General features: G+C 31.7%; 2 protein-coding genes across 7 annotated transcripts in view; one reads left to right on the forward strand and one right to left on the reverse strand.

Moving 5' to 3' along the window:
- LOC118202344 (peroxiredoxin-6-like) overlaps positions 1 to 3041 on the reverse strand; it is a 44904-nt gene extending 41863 nt beyond the window's left edge. Inside the window, exon 1 of the mRNA XM_085814426.1 lies at positions 2850 to 3041. Coding sequence (XP_085670552.1) covers positions 2850 to 2935 — 86 coding nt within the window. The 5' untranslated portion in view covers positions 2936 to 3041. The remainder of the gene's footprint in view (positions 1 to 2849) is intronic.
- Positions 3042 to 3239: 198 nt separating this feature from the next.
- On the forward strand, positions 3240 to 10374 carry LOC146999080 (platelet-activating factor acetylhydrolase IB subunit alpha2-like). Of its 6 annotated transcripts, XM_085814455.1 has the most exons (3): positions 3250 to 3825; positions 3906 to 4041; positions 10179 to 10374. In XM_085814455.1, exons 1-2 carry the CDS (start codon positions 3460 to 3462, stop codon positions 3912 to 3914), a joined length of 375 nt encoding a protein of 124 aa, XP_085670581.1. In that variant the 5' UTR covers positions 3250 to 3459; the 3' UTR covers positions 3915 to 4041; positions 10179 to 10374. The 6 variants fall into 5 exon arrangements, with proteins under 6 accessions (XP_085670564.1, XP_085670569.1, XP_085670581.1 ...); XM_085814432.1 differs by lacking the exons at positions 3250 to 3825; positions 3906 to 4041 and adding an exon at positions 4069 to 7128 and having other exon boundaries at positions 10162 to 10374; XM_085814438.1 differs by having other exon boundaries at positions 3240 to 4041; positions 10162 to 10374.
- Positions 10375 to 14200: the final 3826 nt, after the last annotated feature.

Here is a 14200-nt window from a genome sequence, read left to right on the forward strand (position 1 = left end):
ATATCTTGAAACAGATCATCGATACATTGAAAGCATCGCAATTTCCCTTTAGTATGCAACTGGATGAAACTACAGACATCTCTAATTGTAGTCAACTTCTTGTTTTTGTTCATTACGTGTCTGCTGATACTATCAAAGAAGAATTCTTATTTTGTGAGCCTCTTTTGCAAACCACAAATGCAGTTGATATTTTAGCGATTTTTAAATGTTTTTTTCTTTTCCAAACATGACTTCGACTGGAAACAAAAACTTCATTCACTTTGTACGGATGGAGCACCTGCGATGCTTGGCAATAAATCTGGTTTTGCCCATTTGGTAAAAAAAGAGGCTCCTAATGTTATTGTTACATATTGTTTTTTACATAGACACACACTGGCTACAAAAACTATTCCTACCAGTTTAAAAGAAGTATTGTCAATAGTTATTAAAACTGTGAATTTTATTAGAGCTCTTAATCATCGTCTTTTTAAAACACTGTGTCAAGAAATCAACGCAGAACATGAGGTACTTCTGTACCACACGGAAGTGCGCTGGCTGTCACGAGGGCAGGTTTTGAAACGAATTTTCAGTTTGAAGACACAAGTATCATTTTTTTTAGAAGAAAACGGTAACTCACTCTTCAAATATTTCAAGAAAAAAGATTTTATATGTAAATTGGCTTACCTGGCAGACATTTTTAACCACATGAACGATACATGTCTTTCAATTCAAGGGCCTGATACAACAATTATGGATGCCATTGAGAAACTACAGGCATTTTTATTGAAAATGTCACTTTGGAAAATTAGAATTCAAAATGGGATATATGCAAACTTTCAAATGTTGGACGAAGTGCTTTTTTAAAATGGATCTCAGAAAGATAGTTTGTTATTGAATAACTTGAAAAATAAATTCTGTGAACATCTGGAAGTACTTCAGGTTTCATTTGAAAAATATTTCAATTCGGATGGAATAAATATAAAAGATGAGTTGTGGATTCGTAATCCTTTTCTTTGTGATATTGACTGTATCAATGACATGAACCTTGCCAAAGCTGAGCTAATTGATTTGAAAACAAAGTCCTTGTTAAAAATGGATTTCGATTCAAAAACTCTTGGAGAGTTTTGGTCTTCTTTAAGAGAAGCCTACCCATTGCTCGTAAAACGAGCTATGGCAGCCATTATTCTGTTTGCTACAGTATATCTTTGTGAAGCGGGATTTTCCGCACTAGTCACAATAAAAACAAAACATCGAAATAGACTGAATATCGAACATGATATGCGCGTTGCTTTGTCGAAACCCATCCCTCAATTCAATCTGTTAATCAAAGAAAAGTAGCAACAGCCTTCACGTTAAAAATTTTAATTTCTTCAAATTTTTTTATAATATTGAAATAAAAATTGTAAAATAATTAAATAATAAAACAGAATATATTTTGTAATAAATGATGCTTAAGCAATTTTTTTTCACAGAGGGGTCCATGACATATTTAAAATTTTTAAAGTGGTTCGTTGTGCCAAAAAGGTTAAGAAACACTGGTCTAAGAGGTGAATTGGTTGGCAAAAGAAATGTTTTTGTAGTTTTTCTCATGTGTAATTTGATTGCGAGACTGTTTTCAGAGTAATTTGGTGCAGAGTAAAAACTTTGTTACACTCAGCAATGACAGAGACTTGAATAGTATGTTGATTATACATCGAAATTTTGTTAGATAGAAGAAATGTTGTTAGAATATACATTAAAAAAAAAAAAGTCCCCCTTCAACCTTTCAACAACCTGCTTAAATTCATATATTCCAGTTCTTTACTTATTTGCTTGCTCATTTGATTCTGGCAAGGCATGTGAGGGCTATCCCCCAAAAAGGACAGACTGCATGGCTTAGAGAAAAAGTTTCCTAGGAAAACAGTCTCGCAATCAAATTACACATGAGAAAAACTACAAAAACATTTCTGTTGCCAACCAATTTACCTCTTAAACTAAATTGCTAATGCTCAGAAATCTTATCCATTTGACCATTGATACACAAGTTTGAGTCATATCTTAGTTTCGTTTTCATCTACAGATGTTTCAATATTCCCATTTCAGATCCTGGCTATGCCCATCTGGGATGTCATTAAATCTTTCTCCCTCCCAATTACTATTATTTTTTTTTTTGAATGAATCCTGCAATCATAGTTAAAGTTTTAACTATTTTTAAATGATAGACATCTACTAACAAGGTGTACTCATTATTCCCCACTGGCTTTGAAATTTCGTGAATTCTTTAGAGCCCCATCTGTCCCTGTGTATTATGAGTACTGTTAATAACCTTCCTTTCATATTATGAATATCAGGGTATTAGCTCATAGGATGTATATATAATTGAAAAACTTGCATGTGAAGCAAATAATTTTATATATTACAAAGCATTAAATAAAATTTTAAAAAACAAAACTTTTAATTAATCAAGTTTAATAAATTTATTTCAGTTTAAAAAACTTCTTCAGTATAGGTTTAAATTTCAATCAGGTATTTTATTACGTAAAAAGTTCCTTTTCAAGAATATTAGTTTCAACAACTGGGCAAACCCTCAAATTCCGCGAAGCTATGCCCATGTATTTAGATTTTTTATTTAATGGAACAGAACGTTCCCGACTATTTTTATCGACATTATTTTGGATTTATACGTATCATACTCTTTCTACTGAATTTATATTCAATTATTCTAATAAAATATATACAAATATGAATACCCACAGGATTAAAATGCGAATTAATATTATCATTTAATTTAAGTAACTTTAAGAAAAGTATAAATAGACACTGTACATGCATGATTGGATTCAATCAATATATTAAAATATATGTAATGCTGTCACGTAGAAGAAACTTACGTATTATTAATCCAATCATGAAATTTAATTGTACCCTCAGTTGTCTCTGCTGCAAAATCAGGAAATATATCACCTAAATTAACCATGATTTTTTCTTCTTTAAATAACTAACTTCCTACGATTAATGACTTTACATAACACTCACGTTATCAAACAGCAGATGAAACACTTGATAACAACTTTGCCGATGTCTTGTTTTGCATCCGCGAAGTCTTTCTGCCCTTGGGCAAAGAATATCTAGAGTTTCCGCAAATCGGAACCCGGAAGTATGTTCTACGTCATCACCGGATATGTACCTTTGATATCTCCGTTGGCAACAAAGCTTGGCGAGCATTTAGCGTTATTTTTATCCCGTAAATTTTTCCGCGAGGTCAAGAATTGGCGCTAATTTAGTTCACGTGTTAATTAGCGAGTGTGAGGTGTGTATTTTTGCGCCATTTTTCTCGCTTTCCTTCAGCTATTTATCTTCTTTTTTTCTATTAATAATTATTTGTATTTTGTTATATTTATGATTAGTGTTTGATTTTCATTTAATTTATAGTTGCATTTTATTTACAGCATATATAATTATTGATCTGTGTTTCGATTTGTAGTTGTTTGTTTTGCCGATATGCAACCAAAAAAGATGAAATTACTTATAATTGGAGATTCAATGGTTAAATATTTGGATGAATATTTACCGGCGAATCTTCTGAATTATGAAGTAGATTTACATTCTTTTCCTGGTGCAACGATAGAAAGGTTAAGACGTAAGATATCCTTTTTGGACAATCGATACCATTTGATTTTGGTACATGTTGGTACCAACAATTCGAATGACAGTGTTGAAGATATTCTTAAAAAGTACGATTGCCTCTTTAAGGATATTAAACGTTTGAACCCGAATATCAATGTTATCATTTCAGATATCCTACCACGTGGTGAAGATTTTTTCACAACTTTAAATCAGCGAATAGCAGCTTTGAACCGTTTACAGGTAATTAATAGAAAGATTGTAGAAATTAATTCTCAACTTGAAAAGTACTGCCAAAATCGAGAAGCGTTTTTTATTTGCAGGTCGTCTAATCATTTTGGAGCTCAGTTATTGGCTAGGGATGGATTACATCTAAACCGTCTGGGGAACAAGAAACTTGCGGCAGTTTTCCTGGATAATATCAAGATTGTTTTGACTTCAAAGCCAGTTTCTACAAAGGTAAGCCCTTTTGTATTGCCTTGTGTTTCATTTACTACATTAGATTTTCCACCTCTGAGTGATTCTTTTGTTTCTGCAAGCCCTTCTTATCCTCTCTATTCAACTGTTTTAAAGCATGGTTGTGCTGTAGATGCTACTAAGAAGGCTAATTCTGATTTGAGAAATGCTGCTAAAGTTGCTTCTAGCTCTCGGCTGAAGAGGGTTGCTATTTCTGGTGCTGGATCTCATTTTAAATGTGTTGTCCATGGTGGTGACTCTCATTCGAAGAATGCTGTTAACCACACAGATGGTTTTAGTTTGCATCTGCAAAATGATACCACCCCTGGCTCACATCCGAAAAACGTTGCCAACCCAGATGCTAGCTCTCGGTCTCTGCATTGCTGGCCATGGTGGTGGATCTCGCCCAAGGAACGCTTCTGTCCATAGAAATGGTTCTGGTTTGCATGTAAGGAATGGGACTAAACCTAGATGTCATCCTAGAAATGTTGCCATATGTAGTGTTGGCTCTCATTTTAAGTATGTCAATGGTTTTAGTTCACGTCCAAGGAATGCTGCCGTCCCTCGTTCTGGTTCTGATTTGCGTCCAAGGAACGTTGCTACCCCAGGCCTAAGTCCTGAGAATGTTGTCATTCCCGGTGTTGGCTGTCATTCTAGACTTGTTGGTGTCCGTGATACTGGCTGTCATCCGAAGAATGCTGCTTCTGGTTTGCATTCAAGGAATAACGTCACTCCCAGAATGGAAGAATAGAAATGATATCCTTGCTGATGTTGACTCCTCCATGTGTGTTGCAGTCCATGGTTCTGGCCGTTTTCTGAGGAGCAGTGCTAGTTCCACTGTTAATTCTTCTACGAACACTACTGTTTCAATTGCTAATTTTCAGAAGAAACCAATTAGTGCTTTTGGTGATGGTTTGTGTCCAAGGAGGGATTTGACTGTTAGTGGCAGTTTGCATCTGAAGAATGTTGCTTCAGCTGTTTTGCGCCTAAGAAGTGTAATGGCCTACATGGGATCATCACTAAAGAATGCAGTCACTGCTGCTGGTTGTAGTGTACAGCAGGCAAGTGCTGTTTCTTTCAGTGATTGTTATCCATTGTATTGTGCTTCTGTTAGTGGCAAAGGGAGTTTAAAAAATGATTCAACAAATTTTGATATTTCACAACCTAAATTGTGTACAACAAAAGATGATTTTTACTCTGACTTTTCCTCTAGTTATGTTTGCAGCAAAAGAACATTTCTATGACCAGAAAAAGCACTTCTTGTAGTTCAGGCCTAAGTTTCTTTCACTTTAATAAATTTTGTTTAGTAAAAGATCATGTAGAAAGCAGTGAAATTAATTGTCAAGTGAGGAAAAATAAGTCTATGTGTCCTATTCTGACTGGAGGGGGGTCCGAAATTGACTGTAATGCACCATCGCTTTATCCTAGAAAATGTGATATTTGTAAAAAAAAACTATAAAACTAAAAATTCTTTTAATAATCATAAAAAAAATTGCAAAGAAAAACTTGAAACTGAAAATTTTAAACTTTCAATAACTTCTCCTTTTTTAACTAACTTTCAATGTTTATAAGAGTAATATTCTTATAAACATTGATAATGTATTGAGTGCTAAAAAACTAGAAACCAAAGAATGTATTAGTGATAAAATAGAAATGGCTTATCTTCGTAAATGTGAAATATGCTTGAAAACTTATAAATCGAAGAATTCATTTTATAACCACAAAAAAAAAAAAAAAATGTTCAAATAAACAAGTACCTGATTTAAAACAAAATTTTTCATCTGTTTACCCTCGGAAATGTCTAAATTGTAATAAATGTTATCCTTGCAAATTATCATTTTTTAAACATAAGAAATTTTGTACAGAAGTTAATAAATTGTATGTATGCTTCATACCTGATTGCCATAAGTCTTTTACATATGTTTTAAATTTTAATAAGCATTTAGCAGATGAACATAATTTAAATAACATAAAAGAATATTCATTTGAAACAATGAGTTATTTTCAAGATTGGCTAGAACTGGAAGGAACCTCGGCATTTACTTCATTCAGAAAGTTTTCTAAAGTAACGAAAAATTCTAAAACTTATCATTATTATTGTTGTCAGTTTACCACGCAAGGTTATTCTGATTTTGAAAAAAAAAACTAGTTGGAAAAATGAAAAAGGTACAGTTTCAAAAAGTGTATGTTGTCCGGTCAGAATATGGGCTTGTGAAGAAATGAATAAAATCTCTGTTTTTTACTTTCCTAAACATAATCATGAGCAAAAGTTTGAAAATTGTACATATCAGCCATTGAAACAAAGTACGCGGTGTTTGATAAAAGCAAATTTACGTTTGTCTGTGCCTCCACAAAAAATAAGGGATATCTTACAAGATGGATCAGGAAATCGCGAGAATAGAAATAATTTCCATGTAAAGGAAAGCTTTGTCTCCCGTAAAACTATTTCTGCTTATTCTAGATATTTAAACAATTCATTGCATCCAAGTAGTGATGCAGTTTCTGTTAATTCAATCATTGAAACTTTAAAATGTGAAGCATACAATCCTGTGTTATTATATAAGCCTCAGAATAATTCAACTTTGTACGGTCCAACTGATCTAGATAATCTTCCAAATCATAAAGTATCGTTTGTTCTTGGTCTTCAGACGCGTGAACAGAAAGAAATGATAAAAGGTTGTACAGAGATTTTATGTATCGAATCTACACATAAGACTAACCAGTATGATTTTTACCTTCTTAATCTTATAGTACCTGATGAATTTGGTTGTGGCTATCCAGTTGCTCATTTTATTACTAATTTTCTAGATGCTGACACTCTTTATTGTTTATTTAATAGTTTAAAGTGTCGTGTACCAAATTTATATGTAAACTGTGTAATGACAGATGATGACAAAGTTACATATCCTGCATTTTCAAAGGTTTTTGGTCAAGATGTTAAGCATCTTTTATGTTCGTGTCACATACGCCAAAGTTGGTTCCGGCAACTAAATTCTAAAGTGGTAGATAAGGAAGTGCGACAAAAAATGCTAGGAGAATTAACAAATATATTACATGAAAGAAACCAGATCACTTTTCATGATCAAATAAGTAAGTTTTTGAATGACTATTCTAGGAAAAGTAGAGATTTTATTGAATATTTTTCTGAAAATTATAAAAATAGATTAGAGGAATGGGCTTTGTGTTATCAGAACTTTCCACATGCATTTACTGATACTAACATGTACTGTGAATCTTTTCACAATCAGTTGAAAACTGTTTATTTTAAGCGGAGTCATAATAGACGATTAGATATTTTAATTTCTACACTTCTGACAATTGAGAAAGATAAATATTTAAATTATACACTAATGTATCTCCCAGAAATTCCATTTCTTGTTTAAGTAGGCATCAGAGAGGACTAAAAATTAGGGACAGTGATGTAAATAAATGCTCTGATACTTCTTGGACTGTTTGTTCTCAGACAAAAAATAAAATATATACTGTGCAGCGTCTTTTTGAAATTTGTCCGTGTCAGGATTTTTGCTTTTATAGATGCCCTAAAGTATCATGTGTCTCATTGTGTAGTCACTTGTATCACTGCAATTGCTTAGATAAATTGCTGTGCAAACATATACATAAAGTGCATTCATTCCTTAATAAACAAAATGATTGGGTGTTTAATCCCTTGGGGATTAATCTTGAATCGAATCAGAAATGCAATGAAAGTATGAAATCAATAAATGTGTATTCTGTTAATCATTACAATCCACAAAGTATTGAACAGAGAGTAAATGCATGTGAAAAGCTTGTAGAAGAATTACTGCAATTAATAAGACAACCAAAAGTCCAAAATGTCATGTTAAAGTGTGTTCATACAACATTAAATTCATTAGTTTCAGAATGTAGAGGAATTTTAAACTCGAATGAAAATTCAAGAGCAGTTTCAAGTGCATCATGTCCAGTTTCACCAAATCAAAAACTTAACCCACAATTGTTTAAAACTTCTAAAAAGAGAAAATTACAGAAATGTCAGCAGAATAAGAATCAAGATTTTAATGATAATGTAGATGACCCAGAAATAAATGAATGTGTGGAAAAGAAAATTAAATTTAAAGCTGTAGCATTTGATTTAAATGACAGTGATAAATATCTATGTGATTTAACCAGTGTTGATCAAAATAAATCATTTTCCCTTCCATTAAAATCTAGCGAAGATATTTCTGAAAGAATTTTACAAATTGGCTGCTATAGTATCAATCGTATTGCTTTAAAGTCTTTAGATTCTTATATCAGTAAAAGTGAAGAATTTTTTATAAAATCGGTTTGTACAGATTTTGTTAAGGCGTGGTTATTTGATGTAATCATAAATGCATTTTTATACAAAATTTTAGAAAGTGATGATCAATATACTTTTGCTGATTCCTCGATTACCCAGCTTATCTTATCTGATGCATTATCACTTGGAAATGTTTTTCCTGTTTCTTTGAAATCTTTCAAATATTTATTGATTTCTGCTTGCATTGATTCTCATTGGGTTCTGATCATAGCAGATTTAAAGAAAAATACCTTTTATTTATATGACTCGTTAATAAATTCATGCAATCCAAAATACATAAACTTAACTAATAAATGGTCTAATGTGATTAACAGTGAGTTACAAATTAACGGTTCATGGGATATTCAGTGTCTACCGCATGCTTTACAAAATGATGAAAGCAGTTGTGGGGTCTTCATCTGTTATTATGCATTTCAACATGTAAATAAATTAGCCTTAAATCTTCCTTTAGATACCCTTCAATTTAGAAAATATATTTATAATATTTTAACCGAGAATGTTCCACCGTGTACACAGGAAAAGATAAATTTATCTTCAGCAGAGCAAAACTTTTCAGTAAGTGTTAGAATGAATAAAGATTTGACCAAATCATGTTTAAAAATACATGATATTGAAATTACACCATATATGTTAAAATCTATAGATCCTTTTATAAGTAATGAAGAAGAATACTTGTTTAAATCTGTATCTTCATGTTTTCGAAAAGGATGGCTCTATAATACTATAATTGATGCTTTTTTATTTAAAATATTAAACAGTTATGAAGATTTTGCCTTTGTTAAGTCTAATTTACAAATTCCTAAACCAAATTTTTGTATTAAAGATCCATTACTAACAAGATTGAAATCAGCGAAATTATTTTTTATCCCTGCAAATTTAAATTGTCATTGGATATTAATAATAGTAAATATTCCAGATATGGTTTTTGAATTTTATGATCCACAAAATAAATCATGTGGGCAAGAGTATCAAATTTTAATTCATACATGGTGTGAGGTTTTAGCTAAAATATTTGCTACTAGCACTAAATGGAAAATAATTTGTCCTTCACATATTTTGCAAACTGATATGAGCTGTGGTGTTTTAGTATGCTACTATGCTTAGAGGATTAAAAATCAAAGTTTAAATACGCCAGTTAATATAACTGAATTCCGGAAATTGATATACAAGCATATATTTTTAAGTGATTGATATATTTAAAGAAATTTAAATTAAGAAATGTTTTTCAGGACAGCATTCCATTCCTTTGGTGATGCTTGAAAAATATAAAGTATAATGGACAAATATTTTGCAATTCATCTGTTGCCATACAGTTTCTATAAAAACACTTTTTTTTTTTTTTTTAGTTTGCTTTATTTTGTAATGATGTTATATGGCCAATAAACAAATAAAAATGCTTATGTTTGTATGTAACTTGGTAGTATAAGAGAAAATTGTTAAAGTAGGCAACAATGAACCCTTTTGGCCAGGGTGATACCCCCAATTGTGGATAATAGAGAATAGTTCATTTTATGTTAACAATGCATTCTCGGGGACCTACATGCCAAAATTTTCTCTTATTTTTAAAGAGGAATAAGAGAATTTGTACTTAACACTTCATCCCATTGACTGTGAAGGATTTCCTCAGGAATGATTAGTGGTTCTGCACCAATTTTCATGGCCAATGGGATAGTATGCAAGTACTGCAAATTTTTCTGTTCATAAATAATCTCATATCTGATCATTTTTAATATTTCAGGCTTATGTTTGCAAAATGAATAGTGCATTGTTTTCAGTGATCTTGGCTGTTTCACAATTGAATTTAGTCTTCTTTATTTTTCAGTAAACGATTGGCAGGAATCTGGTATGTATTTAAAAGTCAAGAGCAAGCTCTGCCAGGAGAATTTTCTGAAACTGAAACTCATAAATTTTTTAGTAATATGGTTCAATAATAATATTTATGCTCTAGTCAAGGAATTTTATCTGATATGTCTTTATTTTCAGAAATAAAAGATGAATAAAGTGTGGGGAAAAAATTATCCATTGTTGAATTATTTTTTACTGAAAATTACTCCACATATTAGGAATTAGTCATATCTATGAAGCATAATATAAGTAGTGTTTCTTACAAGACATTGACTAATACATTATCCCAATTTCTTCTTAAATAAAATATATTTTCATTCTTTATTTCATCATCCATGATATCAATTGATTTTCATTGATTAAGATTAAAAAACACTATAGTCACTTAAAAATGTGGACACTTTTTTTTTTTTCGCTGGTTAATAAGAGTACTTGCATATTTGTTAAGTTTCAGTATGTAAAGCTGTATACAAATTAAACTTTCACACATTCCAATATCAAAAGAGCTACCAATAATTAGATATTTTAATTTTTCAACATTCAAAAACAAAGAAATAGGAGTGAACTTGCTGCTAATCAAAAAGATGAATATACTGGTCTTATAATAATTATGAAAAATGAGTGCTAAAGTTACAGCCCATTTTTTAATTTTTAACTATTTATTGCAAAATAAGGAGGCTTAAAAGTTTGTGTGTCAGGCAAAGTTTGTCTTTCACACAGAAGAGTGTAGCCAGACTTATATTAAAGCATTCAGGAAATTAAATAATTTTAATTCTAGAATAAGTCTTATCGTTACTTAATAGTTAGATAATGCCTATTATTATTTCCTGTCATTACAGAAGTACTTGCTGAAATTTCTTTGTTTCCCATTTGCATGGATGGTTTCAAAGAGTTGAATTTTCTGCAGAACTCTTAATATCCATAAATTGTTTGACACATTAAAAATAAGTGAATATTTGCTCTAAGCATATACATGTATTTCATTTAAATTTAATAATAATAGCATATACATAAAATCCAGATTTGATTTAAACATTCATAACTAAAGAACAAACACTGCTTTTACAAAGACCATGTTTTCTCCCATTTTGCATCAGTTACAGTTATTTTCATGCACATGAGTATATTTTGAAGTGTTAAATTAATTATCATTTCTATTCTTGGATGCTCTATGACTCAGAAAATAAAACTTAATGCTAATCTGATATCTAATTATTAATCTACTAAACCAAAATAATGAGGTTCTATAGTGCATGAATTGGGCAAAAGTGTGCGTTAAATTAAAACTTGTAATATTCTGTAGCAACCATTTGAAGTCACATTTCCTAATGTTTTCATTAAACGGAAAACTTTACAATTCTAACACATTCATAAATCTCTTAAATTTGTATCATAATATAGTAGGAATGGTTCTTGGAATTAAGTGTTAATTATTTCATCAATGTTGAACTGTGCTGTTTTTCTCTCACAGCATGAATAAATGTGACTGATTATAACAGCAACTAATATTGTGATATGCAGAATAGGGGTGTAAAAAGCCTACAACAAGCAATTTTAAATATTGGGTCTAGTTGAGCACTATTACAGATTGAAAACGTCAAAGTGTCAAAAGTATATGGAATAAAACCTGCATTTTTAGAAAATGAGAGGTTTCATAAATGAATACTGTAATGATATACGTAAGGAACCAAAAAATATTTTTTAGATACGAGATACTGTTCTGTATTGGTGTGTATGATTTATACTGAGAAACATGACATAAAAATTAGATCATTTCAGATAGGATTTCACCAGAATATTTTGTGTTATGGTATATCATTTGTGTATGTGGAAGTGATCTGTTCAAGATATAACTGTATTTTCATGCCAAAGATTACACCTGCAAAACATGAAACATATCCTATGAACTTTGCAAGGTATGAGCGAAACAAAAATAAGAATTGGTTTTGTTGGTGCAAATTAAATGCATTATACAGTATCAAGTATATACCAAACATTTTCCAGATTTTCTAAACTGGTAAGTAAAGACAAGAATACGTCCAAGTACAGTTTTAAAATACTACTACATATAAATAAAATTGTTGTGAACTGTTGAAAAAACTACAAAAAAAATTTAGATTTTACTATGTTAAACCACGTTGTGTTTTATGGAGTATAAAAATTAACCGTGGCTTCATCACAAACTTAATATATCTATAAAAAAGATTTTGTACTTTTTAAAAACGTTACCATAGGTTCAATGCCATATAAGGTATTTAAAGTAGTGTTGTATTATACATAACAGCCAAACAGATGTGATTAGGGAACCTAGAAACATTTGTATAGATATAATTATTATATTCTTGTCTGTATTCATAAAAATGCTACAGTTAAGAACATGACTGTTATCTTTAATAAAATTCTGAAATAATTCAAAAGTTTCATATGTGCAGAGGGATATTTCTAGATCCTCTATTCAGGCATAATAATAGTTGTGTTACCTTTTCGACGTGAGATCCGAAGGCAGGAGTGCAGAATGGATGCATTTTGTACCAACAATGGTAGTTACTAAGCACTGGACGATCAGATTTCTAAAAATTTTGAAATCAAAGAGAACTTTTTGTACCTTAGATGCAGTGACTGCTAGAAGCAAACCACGTAGTCTGTGAATAGATGTTCCAAATCTTCAGTTAATGTGAGGCTGTTTCCATGAGAAAGGTAGCCCCTACATAATTTATAACATCCGATCCAAAAAAAAGTTAAAGCTTGGTTGTCACTTGTTAACAAACAGATTCACTAGTACAGAGTAGTGCACTAAATTTAAATAGCATTTTTAATTAAAATTATATTGAAGAACATGGATGCCTGCCAATGTTGTTCATCGCCAGAGACCTACAAGTTAAAGATCCCTGATATGTGATATTGCAGTAAATTTAGATACTTTTTTAAATTAAATCCAAGAATACTTGTACCCATGAAGATCACTACTGGCCTATGAATTGGCAGCCAGTGGAGATGAACGCCTACCTAGTTTACCCCGCGAACGGGCTGGCTGCATGGGCGTTTTCGTGGTTTTCCCCATGTGTAACGTGTATACGAGCCAGTTTCCCTTAGAAAGTCCTCCACGAAGGCATCCCTCCCCTTAGCCAGTTAGCCCTCGAGGCTTTGCCATAATCACACACACTACCTAGTTTACCGGTGTAAGACAGTGAAAAAAGGACTGAACAGATTTTAAAACTAAACTAAAGAACAGCAGTGCCCATTAAAAATATTGATGGTTATTGGCAGTCAGCCAAAAGTTTTCAGATACTGCAGATAATTTAATAACCTACATAACATAACACTCCAAAAATTTTGGAAAGAGTTAATGACTTAAAACAACAAAGTACCAGTTTTTATGAGAAACAACCAGTTCTTTGAGAAATTTTTGTTTAAAAATTGGAAGGTCTCTGCAAACAACAATGAAGAGATTTTAGAAAACTCTAATTCATACACTTTTTTCTTTGTCACAAAAATATTGACATCAAGTGATTCCTCTTAAAAAAAGCAGAAAATATAGCTCTGAACAGAAGTACATTTTCAGTATTGATCTCCTTTTCTAGAAAACCATTGTGATTAAGAAAGGTATTATCATTTTCTTCTAAATAATGATCAAGGCTGCAGTATGCCATCCTTCCCCAGAAGTTTGCGTAGGTGATTCGTTAGTGCAAAATTCTGGCGATTTCGTTCGTTTTGTTTGATTGCAGCTAAACATTCAAGGGCTATCTGACAAGGGAGGGATGCCTTCTTGGAGGACTCTTTAAAGGGAACTGCCACGTATATACGTTACACATGGGGAAAATCAAGAAAACACCCATGCAGCCAGTCCATTCTCCGAGATTCGAACCACGAGCCGAACTATCAGTGTTCAGTGATTTTACCGCTCGGCTGCTGATGGGCAAATATAGTAAAAAGCATTTTTTAATATATAACGGAACATTATTGAAATTCTGACTTTTCCAAGTTTTATTTTTTGGATTT

Source organism: Stegodyphus dumicola, chromosome 1 (assembly GCF_044657685.1).
Source record: "Stegodyphus dumicola isolate Sdum_Otavi_A_Nest chromosome 1, ASM4465768v1".
NCBI lineage: Eukaryota > Metazoa > Arthropoda > Arachnida > Araneae > Eresidae > Stegodyphus > Stegodyphus dumicola.